The 21012-nt window shown below is 39.6% G+C and overlaps 1 protein-coding gene across 8 annotated transcripts in view; it reads right to left on the bottom strand.

The window, feature by feature from the left end:
- Nucleotides 1-21012, bottom strand: part of MPHOSPH9 (M-phase phosphoprotein 9) — a 55599-nt gene that overhangs the window by 4271 nt on the left and 30316 nt on the right. For 5 of the 8 annotated variants that reach the window (NM_001278386.1, XM_015475477.3, XM_015475478.3 and 2 more), the window contains 10 exons: nt 18457-18504; nt 17174-17238; nt 15658-15759; nt 9100-9225; nt 7804-7976; nt 6508-6654; nt 5585-5705; nt 4671-4774; nt 3750-3997; nt 3374-3442 (listed from right to left, as the gene is read on the bottom strand). In NM_001278386.1, coding sequence (NP_001265315.1) covers nt 3374-3442; nt 3750-3997; nt 4671-4774; nt 5585-5705; nt 6508-6654; nt 7804-7976; nt 9100-9225; nt 15658-15759; nt 17174-17238; nt 18457-18504 — 1203 coding nt within the window. The other 3 variants (XM_024977315.2, XM_059876059.1, XM_024977319.2) reach the window with 3 other exon arrangements.

Raw genomic sequence — 21012 nt, 5'->3', positions numbered from 1 at the left:
GAAAAAATGGACACATCTGACTGGTGCTGTAACCCACTTATATCAGATAACTTTCTTCTGACCAAAATTTCTAGGTTAAAAAGGAAAAATGCTGGAGGAGACCTTTCCAAGAAACAAGAGATTGTACAATGAATCAGTGTAACAACTGCTATTTTAAAATAAACACTACTACTGTTAAACAGTACCTGAAATATATATTCACCACTTTAGGTATTTTATTCAGTACTAACTCCAATGGTATCCTGAAATAAAACCTAAAAATTTTCTCTTCAACACTTTCACTGTAAGAAATTAACAGTTCATTTTTAGAATATTCAGAAGATAGAAGAGCAAAAAGTAACAACCACTGTTCCTGTTTCCTGTTTTTTTATGTATATAGGAACATCATTTTAAGAAAAAAAAATCAAACACTTCTTTAGAATGTTTTTCAATTTAACTTTTCTTGTTATGGAATATCCTTTATGAGATCATTTTAAATTAAATACATATTCTGAAACATGTCTCTACACATACCTAGAAATATTGCCTTAGGAATCATTCCCTCAAGTAAAAATGCTAGGTCCAAAAAAATGTATAATTTTAAAGCTTTGGATACATGTCAAGCTGAATTCCAGGAAGTCTGTGACACTTTCTCCTTACTCAGTGTTGAAGGATAAGCTTTTCCCTAGCCCAGGTATCATTGTTTTTTTGTTTGTTTTACACCTGCCAATGTAAGAGCTTAAAAATGATGCATGCACACGTGTGTGTGCTCAGCTGTGTCCAAGTCTTTGCAACCCCATGGACTGTAGCCCACCAGGCTCCTCTGTCCATGGGATTCTCCAGGCAAGAATACTGGAGTGGGTTGCCATTTCCTTCTCCAGATTTTTCCCACCCAGGTATCAAATCCACGGCTCCTGTGGCTCCTCCACTGGCAGGCAGTTTCTTTACCACTGAGCCTCCTGGAAAGCCTTAAAAATTATGCTTTTGTTTAAATGTGTGTCTGTTTTTTTTAACTCATTAGTGAGGTGGAGCATTTTTCATCGTTTTTTGCCCTTTTTTACTTACGAATCCTACACAAGCATCCTCAGCCCTTTTTTTTGTTGTTGCCCTCTATCTTCTTACTATATTGAAACAGCTTTGACACACATGACCGGAAACTAAGGCCCTTTAAAAGTCTTATTTTAAGAGCTTGTTGGGACTTCCCTGGTGGCTCAGTGGTGAAGAATCTGCCTGCCAATGAAGGAGACATGAGTTCGATCCCCGATCCAGGAAGATCCCACATGCTGCAAAGCCACTAAGCTAGTGTGCCACAACTATTGAGCCTGTGATCCAGAGCCACGGAGCCACAACTACTGAGCCCACGTGCCACAACTACTGAAGTCCGCACACTCTAGAGCCTGTGGTCCGCAACAAGAGAAGTCACCACAATGAGAAACGCACACACCACCACTAGAGAAAAGCACGAAGACCCAGCATAGCCAAAAATAAAAATAAATAAAATTATAAGGAGCTTGGGCCTCCGTAATAGCTTAGTTGGTAAAGAATCCAATCCCTGGGTTGGGAAGATCCGCTGGAGAAGGGATAGGCTACCCACTCCAGTATTCGCGGGCTTCCCTTGTGGCTCAGCTGGTCAAGAATCCACCTGCAATTCAGGAGACCTGGGTTCAATCCCTGGATTGGGAAGATCCCCTGGAGAAGGGAAAGGCTACCCACTCCAGTATTCTGGCCTGGAGAATCCCATAGACCAGTCAATGGGGTTGCAAAGAGTTGGACACGACTGAGTGACTTTCACTTCACTTCATAAAGAGCTTAAAATCATCATTATGTAAACATATATGGAACCAAATGTTTCAGATACATTTAGAATTAGAGAACCAACAAATTTTTCTTCTGCCTTCCCAATAAACTGCTTATTTACTTCTGGCTGCACCTTGTGACTTGTGGGATCTGGGCCCAGGATCAAACCTGTGCCGCCTGCAGGGGAATCACAGAGTCCTAACCACTGGACCACCAGGAAATTTCTCAGTAAACTACTTAAAAATGAGTTTCATGTGTTGAGTCTTACCAATTATTGAATAAAAACTTTCAGAGCAACAAAGGAAATGAAAGAAAGTCAGAAAAAAAGAGACGTTAAAGATAACAAAGAACCCATGTGGGATCTTCCTGGATTGGGGATCGAACTTATGTCTCCTTCACTGGCAGGCAGATTCTTTACCACTGAGCCACCAGGGAGGTCCCAACAAGCTCTTAAAATAAGACTTTTAAAGGGCCTTAGTTTCTGGTCATGTATGCCAAAGCTGTTTCAATATAGTAAGAAGACAAAGGGCAACAACAACAAAAGGGCTGAGAATGCTTGTGCAGGATTCCTAAGTACAAACCTAGAAAAAGACCTCTTCTGTGTGTCTCTCTTTCCTTCTGATATCACAGATCAATCTGAGAATGAACTTTTCCTGAAATTAATGCACTGAAAAGCCAAAGCATGCCGTTATATGAGACACGGCACTGATGTGATGTTTAAAATGTTACAAAAAGAGATTTAAAATGTCCCATGGCTTCATGCATTTTATTGATAATTCTCTTTGAAAAGCAACTAAAAGAAAGGCACATGGGTCATTTCACCTGCACCATCTCCTGCTCAATAATGGAATCACATTTCTCTTTTTAACCTCACATCTATTCCAGTTGCAAAGTGCCACTGTTTTACACGTTCACTAAATGGAAAGAGATTCAGAAATAATTTGCAGTTTGGAGAGGAAAAAACAAAACACAAAAAGAGAGATTTCATGTGAGAGCCTTAACAATGCAGAAATCTGTTAACAGACATCTTGCCATTTGCTCCCAAGTTAGTTTCTTGAAAACATGATGGCATGAATGCCTTTTCTTGGAAGTATCAAGTAAAATCACTTTGTTCCTGAAAGCTAGCATCAGGTTATAAAATACGCTGTCATTACCAAACACTTCTCATAAAGGCTAAAAGTTCTGATCGACTGTTTCAATGTGCCTACAAACTGACATTAAAGAACCACTGTGGGGGCCGTGCAGACTTCCCTGGTGGCCCAGTGGTTAAGAATCCGCCTGCCAACGCAGGGGACATAGGTTTGATCCCTGGTCTGGGAACTAGGATCCCACATGCCTCAGGGCAACTAAACCCATGTGCCACAACCACTGAGCCCTCGCTCTAGAGCCCACCCTCTGCAACAAGAGAAACCAGCGAAACAAGGAGCCCACGCACCACAACTAGAGAAAGCCTGCACACAGCCAACAAAAACCCAGCACAGCCATAAATAAGTAAATAAATACTTTTTTAAAAGTAGAAGAAAAAAAATCCTCGTGGTTAAATGGAGCACTGACTAGCATCAGGCCTCCAAAGCAGATTCAAGCTAAGACACGTCACCTGATTTAATCTCGTCTGCAAAGTGACTCGTCCTCCAGTAGACGGCATTCGGCTTAGTGCTGCCTCAATCTGGTAACACACACAAAAAAACGTTTAAATAAAAATAGGGGAATTCTAATTACTGGCAAGGATGTTTATAACAGGATGGAAAGAAGACTTCAGCCTAGTATTTTCTTGTCCATCTCGACTTCACCTAAGTTCCCTCTGACACAATTAGTAACGACAGCTGGGTTCACACGTGTTTCCAGTACAGCTTTGTATGGCATCAACAGTAACTTCCTGTGTTTGACTCAATAATTCCCTTCTGACTGTTCCTCAGACATCTGTATTAAGTTCAGACAAAGATTTAAAACTTTTTTTGTTTGTTTGTTTTTACCTGGTCTTTTTCTTTTGTAAGTTCATCAAAAAACCGTTCCGTTTCAGCTAGGGTCCTTATCTTTGCTGTATACTCAAAATTGTTACCCTGTGGTGCTGTGGAGACGGGCTGACACTGTTCATAGCTAAATGACTTGTTCTTCTCCCAGGCTGGTCTCACAGAGACTTTCTTCGCTCCATTTGGCAACAGTTCGGGGGAAGAGCTATGATTAACATGGATGTCAGGGGCTTTTTCTGAGTATTTTTTTTCTGCCAGAGAGAAAAGAAATTTCTTCCTTATCAACTCTTCTCAAAGAGCATGTACATACTAAATATGCGACCCAACTTCACTTTCTGGAAATGGCTGCTACATGGTCAAAAAAACGTAATGAAAAGAAAATATGTAATCAATCATATATACTCAGCTTTTTCTCCTCAGAATTCTAAAAACCTTTCCCTCAGTCTGACAATCTTCACATCTCCCCTAAATAAACGTATGCAAACTTTCTGTAAACTTGAAGCAAAAGAAGTTTAAAAAATAAGCAACACATTTAGTGGACATATATCAACATTACAGAGTTAGCATTTTAAGGGCCTGCCCAAGCAATTTCATGTATATTATTTTATAACTTTATCTCAAACAGAAAGTACAATTGAGAAAAAGGAAAAAACATCCAAAGCCTAAGTTGTATATAAGTTACAGAACATAAAAAACTGAACAATATGGCCCTGGTAATTAAACATTAACATCCCCTGACCTCAGTTTCCCAACTTTCCAATGAGGATAACACAAACAATATGAGCATCAAAAATACTTATTTTTAGAGGCCCTTGGGTAAAAAAAATTTAAGTGCAGGCTATAATGTCATCTAGAGCCCTGATGCCAGAAATTCACAAAATGAATGACTAAAACCATAATTAATAATTTTTTAGGAAAAGATACCTTCCGAGTCATCTAGAGGAAGAAACTGGAGTTGTTTCCTTGGATTGGAACGTTGTACAGTAGACACAGGAACAGTATCTAAATCATCCAAAAGTATATCAAATCTATTGAATGAAGCAAGTTACTTGTGAGAAAAAAATGTTAACTGATGTTCCCTATTCTCCACTAGACAGATGAGCTGGCATCCAAGTTAACTCACATATTTACATATTTTTTAAGAGAGAAAGGTGGTCATATATTTTTTAAAACTTAAATTTAAATAATATTTTCTAACACAAAACTATATTTACATGCCAGCGACTTAAAGCATTTACTGATACATGATCTCATCCGATCTTTGTTAATAAGCATATGAAATAAGCAGGTAGGCATTATTATCCCTGTTTTATAGAAGAGGAAACTGAGGTTCAATGTGCTTCATTAATTTTCCCCAACAGCCCGACAGAGCTGGGCCAGCAGCTCTCGTGTCTTAGGTGTCAGTGGTCATCTCCCACCACAGTACACACAGCAGACCACCCTTCAGAGAGAACAACCTTCTCAGGAGCACAGGTAAAGTGATGTTGAGTGCCAGGGCCATACCAGGACAGCCCACTTTCTTATACAAATGGCCCCCAGTTTTCCTTATACCTTAAACCTTTTTAGGAAAACAAAGAATTATTCTATATCCAAAAGCTGGAAGGGGTTCTGAGGCAGTATTTAAATTTTATAGTAGCCAGTTTACATGGTTAAAAACAGTTTTCATGTATTATAGTACTTTTTTTATTTTTAGTAGGGCGTTTATTTAAATGATTTAAATCTACAGAATCCCCACTGACAACTGAAAAATTAGTGATAGCTAGATGTAAAAGTTGACATTAAAAAAAAAAAAATCAATTCTATTACATATTTTATTCTACAGTTTTTAGAGAACTTACCGAATCGGGCTGCTCTCGTTTTTGCTAAGTAGATGACTAAATCCTGGGGATAAATTTTCTTTAGGGGATCGCTTTGGACTATACGCCATGGTCACTGGTGTTAACATAATCTCTCTCTTTGCTACAGAGGAAAATGAAGAGGGGACAGTCTTTTCCTTCTATGTAGGGGCTATGTTGGCAGAACACAGAAAAGCACTGAAAGAAAAACTAACTGTAAAAAGAATACATTTTCACTGTAAAACTTTTTGAAAGATAAATAAGAGTACATAAAACTAAACGCATACTTCTAACTATCTAGAGGAAACCACTGGCCACATTTTACTCTATCAGACTGTCGTTGCAGTGCTCTGTCTCAAAACTGGTTTTTCAGGATTTTAGAAGTCGACTGGAAATAAGATGGAAACACCAGTGCACCTATGAACAGTTTTAAGAGCACAGTCATATATGAATTTCTTCAGCTGCTTACGAAAATGGAAATTAAGGATACAGAAATCCAATGCTTGAGTTTAAAATCATACTTGCAACCGGCTAAAGAAAATGCTGAGTAACTTTAGGTAACTACATGAAAAAAAAAAAAAAAACCAGCTTTATTTCAGGCTAGCTTAATTTGTTTGAACTAATGTTTAATTAGTCAGTATCAAAATATTTGAGTTTGACTCAAAAACTGAAGTGGTATTAGTTGCAAAACATTTGTGGAACACACATAAAAATCTCACTTTGATAAACGGTGAGAATGTCTTCTGTTATGGTCATAGTAACTGTGCAATCAGACAGTTTGTTACTGAACAAGATGGCATTTAGAGATTCGGTGTTCAGAGCACTGTACTAGGTGCTACGAAAAGCATAAGGGAAGCAGAAAGCATCAGTGTGTACAGCTCAGATGTCACTCTTCCAAGCCCAAGACAGAAACCTCTAACCCTTACTTGGAGTATTCGATTTACGATTTGAAGGTGGCAAAGATGATGATCTCTGTGAAGCAGAATTAAACCTCTTTTGTCTTTGCTGGGCACCTCTCTCTGGGGACCCACTTGCATTGACTGAAGAGTCAGCTGGCCGAGGATTCACCAATTCTGTAACAGAAAAATGTAAAAAACAAAACCAGCTTCAGTTATCTGCCTTCATCAGCAGATGGTTACACAAAGCAAGCAATTCTTCTATCTATATTATAATGATTATTTGCAAATGCACCACATTACAATGAAAACACTTGATGAAAAAAAATGTGGGAGTTTTTAATGAATTCATTCTGGTTCTCTGTTTACAACTGGCATTCAAGGTGATTTTTCAAGAGAGTTTATTTTTAGAAAACAGGTCACTAATTTATTTACTAGGAGATACTGCTTAGGAAATATAACACCAAAGATCTTAATGATGTGATTAGCAGGCCTGACCAAATAAGCGCCAGAGAAAGTACAAGTGCCTGGACCTGTGAAACACACTTCAAGTATTAAACATACTTCTTGGGCTTCCCTGGAGGCTCAGTGGTAAATAATCTGCCTGCCAATGCAGGAGACACGGGTTCAATCCCTGATCTGGGAAGATCCCACATGCTGTGGAGCAAATAAGCTTGAGTGCCTTGACTATAGCCTGATATAGAGCCCAGGAGCTCTAACGACTGAGCCCGCCTGCTGCAACCACTGAAGCCCACACACGCTAGAGCCTGTTCTCCACAAGAGAAGCCACTGCAGTGAGAAGAGTAGCCACAACAAAGAGTAAGCCCTGCTGGCCGCAACTAGAAAGAAGCCCGTGTGGCAACTAAGACCCAGCACAGCCAAAAATAAACAAATAAAATCATTAAAAAATAAACAGACTTCTTGTCCTACTGACAGAAGCTCAGTAAGCAAGAAAGGGAGCGTAGGAAATGTTATATCTCACTTTATGAACTCCAAATGCCTGCTGTAACTTTCTGATGTGTGTGAGTAAGACAAACTGAGGTAGAAAGTTTCAAATACTCTTAAGAATGTCACAGAAATCTTTAATAACAGAGACTAATATGTCATTTACTTTGTATAAAAGGTATGTATGTAACGACAATGATACATTAACAACTAGTGGATTCAACTGTCTGAAATAGGGCTGAAGCAGCAGGAAAATAAATTTAACTTTTTATTTTACTACTTGGGGCATTTCATTTTAAGAAGGTATATAGTTGGGGTAGAAAGGGGAGGAGATCTATGTATGCATCTATATTTCTATCAGACAAGGAATAAAATACTTACTATTCGAGGTATCCTCTTTCTCTGTCTGTGTACCCCAATTTTTAAATACTTTTTCTTCATCAAGTTCTTTCAAAGCTTTCATGATTGGTGTGTCTAAAGTCTCTCTCTGCTTTTTTATCAATAAACTTGGTGAACTTCCAGGTGAAAGATCCTTTTCCAGAGAAGAATGGTACCTTAAATAGTAATTACAAGACACACAGTGCTATGACCTGAATATTTTCTGTCTCTCCAAAATTCTTATGCTGAATGAGATTCTTATGATGAATTCTTATTCTCAATGCGATGGTGTGTATGTCGGGGGCAGGGAGGTGGGGTCTTGAAGGTGATTAGGTTTTGATGATAACATGAGAGTGAAGCCCCTACGCTGGGGTTAATACCTTTATAAAAAGAGGAAGAGATATCTTGATCTCTCCCTCTGGAGACACATGCACCAAGGAAAGGCCACGTGAGGACAGAATCCAGCCCAGCCATGCTGGCACCCTGATCTCAGACTGCCCACCTCCAGAGCTGTAGAAAGTAACCGTTTGTTGCTTAAGCCACCCCGTCAAGGGTAATCTGTTGTAACAGCCTGAACTAAGATGGTTTACTGGGATTATTACTAGACTAGAGGAATAACATGATGGTTGATAGTTATACTCCACAATGAATACGTATGCTTTTCAATACAAATCAATAAAACTGAACCTGTTATATAAGACCATTGTTTCCCAATCCTTTTCACAGCCTAGCGCATGCTATTGTTTAGTCGCGAAGTCATGTCTGTCTCTCTTGTGACCGCATAGACTGTAGCCCACCAGGGTCCTCTGTCCATGGGATTTCCCAGGCAAGAACACTGGAGTACGTTGCCACGCCCTTCTCCAGGGGATCTTCCTGACCCAGGGATCGAACCAGCATCTCCTGCATTAGCAGGTGGGTTCTTAACTACTGAGCCACCATGGAAGCACTCAGAGAAATATAATATTTATACGACACTCTGGAGGAAATGAATGAGGTTGCTTCTGGGGGCTCTGGTGATCCATAGGGTGAGGATCAACCTCGTGTCCTAACTGCAAGCCCATGCACAGGGCACATGGCTATGCCAGGGGCACAAGTGCAGAGGCTCTGCACCACCTCTGAAAGGAAAATTTCCTAAAAGCACTAGCCTTTCAAAGTAAAAGAAAAATCAGATCCTCAAAATTAAGACATGAAAGGAACAAGGAGATGGCTCTTTAAACCTTCCTGAACTTTGAAAGGCAACTGAAATCTCTAAGAAAAGCTAAGAGTGCCTAAATGAGATCTTCGATGGAGCTGTCTCACCCAGGAAGGCAGGTCTCCTCCGGCTGGCTGTCCAGCTTGGTGTCCAGAGGCTGCCCAGTGAAGATGGAATGCTCCGCTCCTGGGATCAGCCACTTCCTCCGGCTGACGTCCGAGCCTGCCAGTGTGCTGCAAGGATGAGAAGTGTGCTCAGACGCTGCAAGGTCTGCACTCTGGTTTAGACTGAGCACAGACAGCAAATAACCTGCTCTGACATACTATTTCCACATTTACCCAGGGATTCAAAGACTGCATAGAACAATCTTATCATTGTAGCTAGATGAACTCTATTTGAAGGTTTTCAGTTCCAACTGAATTGCTCTTCTTGGTCTCGGAAGAACAAGAAGACAAATCTTCAACAAATCAACGCATAACTTAAACAAAACATCTGGCTCACACCTAGAAAATTACATAATTTGTGTATGTCTTGAACTAAATCTAGCCTCAAGATTTGGTGCATTCACATGCACACAACTCTGAACACCCCCGCCCAGGCCCTCACCACACTTCACACCCTTTATGACCCATTGGAGCTCAGGGCCAGGGGATGAAGGACAGTCCTGCCTCTCCCCCGTAGACCAGGAGGGCTCACAGAATTTTCTGTGAAGACAGAAAAGGCCTTCCATCTGCACAGTCCAATACCATAGCCATCAGCCATACACACAAACTCGTGAATGCTTGCAACACAGCTAGATTTAAACAGCTCTGTGGAGAAGGGCCCTGCTGTACTGAACAGTGCCGTTCTAGACCAGGACGTTCCTGCCTCCGTTCCTGGGAAGCACAGCCCGTCCGAAGCTCATTCCACCATCCTCTGGTAGCTCCTGCCCTTGTCCTGACCACCCTCCCCATGCACATGGGAGCTGCTCCACCTCCCACCAACCATGCAACTCTCAGAGGATGCTCACTGAACTTTATGACCCTAGAGAAGACAGTCCCCTCAGAAATCAAACCTCCAGGGACTTCCCTGGTGGTCCTGTGGCTAAGACTTTGCATTCCCAACGCAGGGGCTCCAGGTTCGATCCCCACTCAGGGAACGAGATCCCACATGCTGCAACTGAGTGTCTGCTGCAATTAAAAATCCCGCATGCTGCAACTGAGACCCAGAGCAGCCAAATAAATATGTTTTAAAAAAGGAAATCAAACCTCCAAGATCCTTCCGACTCCCATGCTCAAGCATCCGCATGCACAACACACTCACCTCAAGGCCCATGACCCTGGGTCTCCCCTTCCCCTGGGCGTCAGCCCCTTCCGGCTTTACAGCTCCTCTTTACCACCCACCCCCGACCCAGGACACTCTCCTGCTGATCATTACTCATTGCCTGGAACCACTTTTCTAATCACTTTCCGGCACACCTGACTGGCAGCAAGACCTAAGCCTGGATGACTACAAGGACCTCCCTTTTCTTCAGTGTCTGTATTTTTACAGCTGAGCTTTGCGGGAAAGAAGCTGCCTGCCTGTGTAGACTGGGACATCATCAGAGAATCGCTATCTCAAGTGGACGCCCGACACTGGCTGCCAACACGTCTTGCTATAATCAAGGAGCTCCGATTCACCAAATATGACTATCTGACACCCTCTCCACTCTCCTCAAACCCCTCGCCCCAGGCTTGACTGTCAGGTGATAACCACACATCACACTCCAGAGAGAAAACAGAAACCAGGAGACAGGAACTCCTGTCTTCCTCTCTCTGCGCCTTTTCACAACCAAACTTTTTTAAAAGGGTTGTCTCATCTATTTTCATTTCAATCCCAGTCACTCCTCTTCCCCTCAGTTTTTAAATGAAGAATCATTTCAAACATTTTTAGAAAATTACAAAGAGTACCATAACAAGCACTCGCCCATAGTTTTAACAAATGCTACCATCTTACCATATGTGTTTTTAAGACATAAAAAGCATATTTCTGGTTGTTTACATTTTTAAAATTACATAAAAGGCATAAGGTACACATCCTTTTAATGCTTTTTCTACTCAACATTCTGTATGAGACATATGCATGTTAATACATATATAAACCTCTACCATTTTAATCATTTACCCACAGTATGACTGTATCACAAGTTATTTACCCTTTCCCCTCTTGGTGAATGTTTAGTTTTCAATGTACTCCCTTTTCAGCAATGCTATAATAAACATACACAAGAACTTCTCTAAGGTAAACATCTATTGTGTGTGTGCTCAGGTGCTCAGTTGTATCTGACTCTTTGCAACCCCTTGGACTGCAGCTCACCAGGTTCCTCTGCCCATGAATTTCCCAGGCAAGAATACTGGAGTGGGTTGCCATTTCCTACTCCAAAGATTGGTGAAAAAGTAATTGAGATTTTGCATTGCTGAACCCTGCCTTTTGGATACTGGAATACCTTCTTAAATGTGGTTATGTTATACATAATTTTAATGCACATTTTTTTTGCTAATGACTTATTACTTGCTGTTTATATTTATTTTAGACTATAGAAATGATGTTAGATGAAAAGCAAATTCAAGTGACTTTTTTTTTTTAATTCAAATTCAAAATGGGTTGTAAAGCACTGGAGACAACGTGCAACACCAACGATGCATTGGGCCCAGGAACTGCTAAGGAAAGTACAGTGCAGTGGTGATTCAAGAAGTTCTGCAAAGGAGACAAGAGCCTTCAAGATGAGGAGCGCAGTGACCAGCCATTGGAAGCTAACAACCAACTGAGAGCCATCACTGAAGCTGATCCTCTTACAACTACACAAGAAGCTGCCAAAGAATTCAATGTCGCAAGTGAAAGGGCTTCACTGGTGGCTCAGCTGGTAAAGAATCTGCCTGCAGTGTGGGAGACCTGGGTTTGATCCCTGGGTTGGGAAGATCCTCTGGAGAAGGGAATGGCTACTCACTCCAGTATTCTGGCCTGGAAAATTCCATGGACTGTACAGTCCATGGGGTAGCAAAGAGTCGGACATGACTGAGCGATTTTCACTTTCACTGGCATTTGAAAGCAAATTGGAAAGATGAAAAAACTCACTGAGTGCCTCATGAGCTCACTGCAAATCTAAAAAGTTGTCGTTTTGCAGTACCGCTTTCTCTTATTCTACACAACAGTGAACCATTTCTCATAGGATTGTGACATGCGACAAAAAGTGGATTTAATACACCCAGTGACGACCAGCTCAGTGGATGGACCGAGAAGCAGCTCCAAAGCACTTCCCAAAGCCAAACTTGCACCAAGAAAAGGTCATGGTCACTGTGTAGTGGTCTGCTGTCCGCTTGGTCCACTACAGCTTTCTGAATCCCAGGGAAAGCATTATATCTGAGAAAATAGATGAGATACTCCAAAAACTCAAAGCCTGTAGCTGGTACTGGTCAATAGAATATGCCCAATTCTTCTCCAAGACAATGTCCAACCACGTGTAGCACAACCAACACTTCAAAAGGTAAACAAATCGGGCTACGAAGTTCTGCCTCATCCACCATATCCACCTGACATCTCGCCAACCAACTATCACTTCTTCAACCATCTCCACAACTTTCTGCAAGGAAAATGCTTCCACAACCAGCAGGAGGCAGAAAATGCTTTCTGCTGCTGCTGCTGCTAAGTCGCTTCAGTCGTGTCCGACTCTGTGCGACCCCATAAATGGCAGCCCACCAGGCCCCCTCATCCCTGGGATTCTCCAGGCAAGAACACTGGAGTGGGTTGCCACTTCCTTCTCTAATGCATGAAAGTGAAAACATAAAGTGAAGTCGCTCAGTCGTGTCCGACTCCTAGCGAGCCCATGGACTGCAGCACCAGGCCCCTCCGTCCATGGGGTTTTCCAGGCAAGAGTACTGGAGTGGGGTGCCATTGCCTTCTCCGAAATGCTTTCCGAGAGTCTGACAAATCCCAAAGCATGGATCTCTACACTACAGGAATAAACACACTTATTTCTCGTTGGCAAAAATGTGTAACGGTCCCTATTTTGATTAATAAAGATGTGTTTGAGCCTAGTTATAATGATTTATCTGGAGGAGGGCATAGCAATCCACTCCAGTATCCTTGCCTAGAGAATCCTATGGACCGAGGAGTGTGGTGGGCGACAGCGCATAGGATCACAGTCAGACATGACTGAAGCGATTGAACACATGATGACTTAAAATTCACAGTCCAAAACTGCAAGTACTTGTGTACCAATCTAATAACTAGCATCCTATTTCTTCTGCAACTAGTTTTTTGTTGTTGTTCCATATTATGTTAAGATTAAACCAAAAAACAAACAAACAAACAAAAAAGATTAAACCACATTGAGTCTAGTTCAGGAGTGGGCAATTTTTTTTCAGTAAACAGCCAAATAATAAATATTTTAGGTGTTATCAGCCAGATAGACTCAGTCCCAACTACTCACCTTTGCCACTGTAGCACAAAGCAGCTATAGACAGCATGTAAGTGAATAAACTTGGATGTGAGCCAATCAAACTTTATTTATGGACACTAAAAACTGAATTTCATATAGTTTTCATGTATCATGAAACTTTCCCCGCCCGAAAAATTAAAAACAAAAACCATTCTGTGCTCACAGACCCTACAGAAACAGGCATAGGCCTGGATTTGGCTAGGGAGCTGTCGCTTGTCAACCCCTGATCTAGTCTGTATATGGTCATGCTGAGCAATATTATGCATAAATGTATCACAATACACTGACATTACAGCTGTTAGACATCCAGGTTGTTTTCACTTGCTCTTCATTCAGTACATTCCCAACTGGCTTCCGCTTCTATGGCTCTACATAAATGGCTCTCCAGGTCATCAAGAACCCCCAGCTTGCAAATGCAAGGGACACTCAGTCTTTATCTCACTGGTTCTCATGGTAGCTGCTTCAGTCTTCTTCCTGTTTTTTAGCAGCTATTTCTCAGTTTCCTTTTCCAGCTCCTTCTCTACCCAAAACCACAACACTGGAGCTCTTCAGAGCTCTGACCTGGACTCACTTGTCACTACACACACCCATCCATCCAATAACTTTAAGCGCCACCTACAAAGACAAAACTCTAGTATTTGTAACTCCAGTCTTCTTTCTGCACTCCAAATGCAAATTTATCATCCCCTGCTTGAGTTCCACTTGGAATTCACATGAATCTCACACTAAAATATTCAAGATGGAAATTCTGATCTTTACTTCATGGTCTGCTCTTCGCATCTCTTCCCTGGTTCAACGTGACACCCTTGGCTGTTTAAGACAGAAACAAAGGTTTTACCTGGCCTTATCTGAAACCACCCTTTCTTACGCTCCATCCAACTCATAACTATGTTCTGTGGCTTCTACCTCCAGAATTTTCTCAAATCCTTCCCCTCTACCCATTTCTGTGGCCACAACCCAGCTAATACCATCTCTCTCCAAGTCCTTCAAGAGTCTAATTAGTCTGCTTCTACTCTTTTCCCTTCCTTATGGCAGGTTCACTGAACAAAAGTATAAAATGACACCATTTTACTATACAAAAAGCCTTCAAAGGTGCCCCAATGGACTTAGAGTAAAACCCTAAGGGAACAGTAAGGCCACACAAGCCTCCTCTGGGTTCTTCAAACATAAAACTAAGCTCTCTCCTTCCTCAGGACTCAGCAAGACCACTGTCTCTGTCTGGAACACTCCCTCCCTTCCACACCTCTCTCCTGAATGACTCCAAACACGTCTTACCTCTCAGCTTACATGTCCCTTCCTCAGAAAGGCCTTTCCCCCCAGGCAAACCTTAGTCCTTCCTTTTGTTCAATCTCAAACATCCAACTTCAGTTAATTACATATTTTTTTCTTTAAATAATCCATTATGTCCCACATAAAATAGATTAGTAAAAATTTAGAAAAAGTTTCTCCTTTGACAATTATAACTTAAAAAGGTTAACACAATTAAAAATTTTTGTGATAAAACATCAATATTAGGAAGTTATAATCTACTCTTTATTACTTTTTTTACATCAAAATCATAATAAAAAACAATTCAAATTATGAAAAAACTTACTCTGTAAATGTATCATCAAGATAATGTTCTTAGCTTATAACAAAGCTAATCTGGAAAAACTAAAAAGAAAAATTCACATAACCTAACGCAGATCCATCATCATAAGTTTTTCATTAACACAGGAATGAAATTTATGGAAGTTAAGAGCTACGGCAACTCACTCCAGTATTCTTGCCTGGACAATCCCACGGACAGATGAGCCTGGTAGGCTACAGTCCATGGGATCGCAAAGAGTTAGACATGACTGAGCATTTGAGCACAAGGGCTAACACACCTTTTGAGATGTTGTAGTCCAATGTCCTTGATTTTACAGATTATAAGATTGAGCTCCAAAAAAATTAAGTGATTCATCTGAGGTCACACAGCTGGGCAGAGTCAAAAACCAAAAACCATCCCAATTCTCCTCAGTCCCAATTTGCTTCTACTATTTCCTCCTTTTGGCAAATGCCTCTGCGTAAGAGTTTTCACAATATCTAACAGTAAGATGCTTTCACACATAAGATCTGTGATGACATTTAACCCTGTCTTCCTCATGATTTAGACAGGTGAGTGTCTCAGTTCAATTACAGGCTTTACCTATTACTAGTTTCATAGAGATTAAATGAAGTAACTTACTTGGCATGTGAGGGTCTCATGGGAGTTTTAGAATTATGACGAAGACTTAACATATTTTCATGCTCTACTTGCTTGACTTGAGCTTCAAGTTTTGAAATTGTCCTAATTCAAAAGCAGTAAAATAAATTAAGTACATTTCAACAAGCTTAAAATACAGCTCAATTATAAATTACTTATTTAACAGACATTTCTACGAAAGGGGTGACAAAAGAGATGCAAATCCATAAAACTTTTTCATAGTAAAATGTCACATTAAACTTTAAGAAGCTGAACAAAATCAGGGAGAATAAATAGAAAGGCAAATAGAAAAAAATCCTACAAAGGAGTATTTCATATGCTATAACTAAAGGAAAAGGGAACAACAAATGCATTTAATACAGCAAGTAGAAAAAAATTTAGAAATTTGACTACAGATAAAACAGTACAAATTAAATAAAAATAAAATTCAAGCAATCAAATAAACTGCAATTCGCAAATAAACTGCAAAAGATGTTTAATTCTAACAGGTATGTGACTTGTACAAAATACACACAGGTTAGGCTCTCACAAAAGAGGAAGCAGGCTTGCCATCCAAAGCAGCCCTATTAACAAGAACTTGCTTTCTGAACAACTCTCAACTTACAGGCAGCTCATCTAATTTGTGCCATGCTCAGAATAACAGCTTATCTTCAAGTTCACCAACAGAAAATAAGTACTATGGCCAATTAATTATTTTGAGGCTTATCTTTGCATTCTTTCTGTTCTTTTAAAACTTTTGAATATGTCTTTATCTCATCTTTCAAATTTAGATTCTTACCTACTCTGTTGCAGGGAAGGTTTGAGAAAGAAAGCTCTAACAAGGCTGATTGTGTATACCAATCTGATAACAAAACTATCCCTAGAATTGAACACTTCACAGAAAAGACTTGAGCAGACAAGAAAGCTACCCAGTACTTCTGTTCTTTCCAATGAGAAGTCCTTAAGAGTATGGTAAAATCTCTAAATAAGGGACATCATTAATATCCAAACACAAAAATACACTCTGAAGCCAATTAGAAATATCTAATCATGGCCATAGGGACCATTTACACACTGTGCCTTACCTAATTAAGCAAATCAGATCATGAATAAGTCCCTGAACCTGGTCTTTAAGAAATATATAACCACAAAATTGGTGTGAATACTATTTTCTTTTTGGAGCACAAAAATAATTCGGTGAATTAGACTACTTCCTAAAATTCTTTTCAATGACTTAATATCACTTACGCTTTACCTATGCTAAGAAAATGCATAATGTTTAAGCACGTGTACACCTTGTGGGCACAGCCACCGATGTATTCTAATTATTTTAAAATCTTCGGCTAAAATCAAATGTATTTCCAGGTGATGGGAAGATGAGGATAAAATCTAATCTCAAAGTGCTTAAAAATCCTTAAGAAAGGGTTTTCTTTCCCATCATTTTCAATCTAGACACATATTTAAGGGCTCAAAGAACAATTAAAAGGTTTTTGCTTATTAGTAAGATAATAGATTTTACCTTTTCAAATCAGAAATCTGAGTATGTGCATCAAGCAATTTGTTCTCAGTTATATTTAATGTATCCTATGAAAATAAAGAAAAAATTCAGATAAGTGAAGACAAATATTGAGATGTATTCCTCTTAAGATGCATAATATAAAACTAATCCAAAAGAGAACTATAAAGAAAATTATGCATAATCAGCAAGTCTGGCATCAACCAGAGAAAATACACATAACACAAAGAAAGAAATGAGACAGCAAACACTGGTTTAATCAAATAGCTGTGTGTAAGTTCCCTTTTTAATAAAAGTGAAGTAAAGTGAAGTCACTCAGTCATGTCTGACTCTTTGCGACCCCATGGACTATAGCCTACCAGGCTCCTCCATCTATAGGATTTTCCAGGCAAGAATACTGGAGTGGGTTGCCATTTCCTTCTCCAACAGATCTTCCCGACCCAGGGATCGAACCCAGGTCTTCTGCGTTGCGGGCAGATGCTTTACCATCTGAGCCACCGGGGAAGCCCCATCCAAGTACTAACCAGGGCCAACCTTGCTTAGCTTCCGAGATCAGATGAGATCTGCCATGTTCAAGGTGGTATGGCCGAAAAAAAGGGTATGGCCCCTTTTTAATAAATAAAGCCTATTAAGCTTTGCTTGATTAGAAACAATCGGTGTCAAAATTAACATTTTTAAACACAAACTGACTGAAACCTCAGTAAATGGAAAAACTAAAACCTGTAATGATGAGATTTCAGCTGTAACGACTAGCCCCTGAAACCCCAGACATCCTGGCTACCAAGCTGTGCTGGCCTTTTCATTAACCTTGGATAATCACAACCCTGCATTTTATGCAACAGAATTACTTGAACCTCACTTACTTATTGTGGAGTTTCAGTGAATTAGAGATTGTAGATCCCAAACAGAGTTTTAATTATAAGAATTCAAACATAGATTACTCAACCCCACAAAAAGCTACTGTTTTGCAACACAAAACTTTATATCTAAATAGTATTAATTATGTGCATTTGTATGGTATTTTACACTCTTCTAAAAACTTCATCTCATCTCATATGAAGCAACCATTCAATAAATATTTTTTAAATTAACAAATGTAACAAACTTGTGAGTTCAAGGGCAGATATTTGGAAATAAGGATACTGACACAGAGAGGATAAGTCTAGTTCAAATAGCCAGATGGGCACAAAGGAGGGGAGAAAAAAGGGAGACAGTCAGATCTCCTGACTTCCAAACTGATGCGTCTGCCCCACAGGAAGTTCAGAACATGAATCATTGACCATTACCTTTACTCTTTCGTGTTCTTTTCCAAGGGACTCATACTCTCCTAAAAGCTACAAGGAAAAACAAAAGAATTGCATCACAAGATTAAATATTATAACATCAGTGGAGTCTATAAAAACCTATAAAATCACTGCCCATACTCTTCAAAGATGCTAGTGTCATGAAAGGACAATGTTAACACATTGTTTCAGATTAAAGGCAATTAAAAAAAGCAGAAACAAAAAAGGAAAAAAAAGAGATGAATGAGGGAATTCCCTGGTGGTTCAGTGGTCAGGCCTCCCATAAGCTGCACAGTGTGGCCAAAAATAAACAGTCACATGTGGCTAGCAGCGATCATGTTAGAAGGCACAGTTCTATAAAATAGTCTGTGATCTTCAAAGAATTTGAAGGTTATAAAAGAAAAACAAAAACTGAGGAAGTGCTCCAGATTAAAGGAGATAAAAGAGATATGACAACTCAATGCAGTATGTAGTCTTGGATCACATCCTGAACAAGGGAAAAGAGATCTATTATCTCTTTATACCAAAAGTATAACTAACATTTATGGTATAACTAACATTTATAGTATAATTCACAAAAATTGAATGGAGCATATAAATTAAATAAGAGTACTGTACTGGGAAACACATAGTTTTTGAGGCAGAAGCCCAGTGTGTCTCCCTTTGCCTGCCACAGCTATCCTTTCCTACTTCACCCTCTCAAAAGATTACTGTACTAATGTTAATTTCCTAATTTTGCTACAGTTATATAAAAGACTGTCTTTGTTCTTAAGATATATACCTCGAAGTATTTAGAGATAAAGGTGCATTATATCTCTAACTTACTCTCAAATGGTTTAGGAAAAATATTTTTTTCAATCATTTAACTACATGTGGACAGAATGATAAAACACATAAGATGTTATTCAGAATCTAGGTGAAGGGTATATGGAAATTCTTTATACAATTTTTGCAACTTTCTGTAAGTCTGATGTTATGTTAAAAAGTACAAGAAATTTTAAAAACTAGGAGCTCATGTACTCACACACACTAAAATTATACTATCAATACATTAAGAATAATAATAACCAAACAATATAAAGTTCTAATAAAATACAGCACACTGACAGAGTGTTCATATGCACGCCCCCCTGAAACTTTACTAAAATGACTGTAAAAGAATAAAAAACATAGTGCTTGCTAATACGACATGCTGAAAACGATACTTTACTTCTATGATTTTCCTCCTAATAACCCCCGGTCTGATGATGAGAAAAACATCAGTCAACTCTCAAGGGACATCCTGCAAAACATCTGCCCAGACCTCAAAACTGTCAAGGTCATGAAAGAGGAGGGACGTCTGAGAAACTGCCACGGCCAAGAGGAAGCTATGCAGATGGGATGGCTAAATGTGACCTGGTCTCCTGGAGGGAGTCCTGGAGCAGAAAAGGAACATGAGGAGAAAACAAGGAAATCTAAATAAACCGTTGAATTTATTAATAATGCATCAAAATGTTCATTAATTGTGGCCAAGGTACCATACAAATGCAAGATGCCAAAAACAGGGGAAATGGTGTGGGGCATATGGGGACACTCTACTGTCTCCTCAGTTTTTCTGTAATTCTAACTATTTCTAAAAAATAAAACTTTTTTTTTTAAATATAAAGTGGGGTTGTAACTATAAACATTTTCAGATATGGAAGACCTCAAAATTTGTCTCATGCTTCTTTTTCTCAGGAGATGTACACTAGCAAAACAGAAGATGTAGAACCTATACAAAATGACAGACGCAGTACAGAAAAGAAGGAAAGACAACTCCCAGGATGATAACAAGGCAAGCCCTACAAATCTGTATATCAAACCTCAGAGCAATCAGTTCAGACTGAAGCAAGGATACTAGGGAGGCAGGCAAGGGGAAAGGAAGTGCTATGCATGTTTAAAAAAAACAAAACAAAACTAAGCAGATTAAAAATAAAGCAATTACTAAATTAAGGAAAAATATAATAAAAGTTGGAAGAGAAAGGAAATAAAATCACTGAACATTGCAGTTTAGCTCTGAAAAATATTTATATAGACATAAGAAATACTGAATTCTAATCCACCTATAAATAATATATTGTATTTAAAATCTAAGATACCACTGATCAGAAATTATACTATTTAACCACTGATCAGAAATCGTACTATTTAATATTTACTAAAATACTAAGAGGGGGCTTCCCTGGTGGTCCAGTGGTTAAGAATCTGCCTTGCAATGCAGGGAACACCGGTTCAATTCCTGGTGCGGGAAGATCCCACATGCCATGTGGCAACTAAGCCTGAGTGCCACAACTACGGAGCCTGCACTCTGGAGCCCGAGACTGCAACTATTAAACTCGGCAAGATGCAAGAAGAGAAGCCACCGCAATGAGATGCCCATGCACCGCAAGTAGAGAGTAGCCCTCACTCTCCACAACTAGAGAAAGCCCACGCAGCAGTGAAGACCCTGCACAGTCATAAAATGCTAAGAGGAAAAAACGCTGCCAATTAAAATAAGACACTATAGTGTAAAAATGTATTCCAATTTCAGAGTTGTTCAAA

This window comes from Bos taurus, chromosome 17, assembly GCF_002263795.3.
Source record: "Bos taurus isolate L1 Dominette 01449 registration number 42190680 breed Hereford chromosome 17, ARS-UCD2.0, whole genome shotgun sequence".
NCBI lineage: Eukaryota > Metazoa > Chordata > Mammalia > Artiodactyla > Bovidae > Bos > Bos taurus.
The sequence above is the reverse complement of the archived record's forward strand: the minus strand, read 5'-3'. Positions and strand labels throughout refer to the sequence as shown.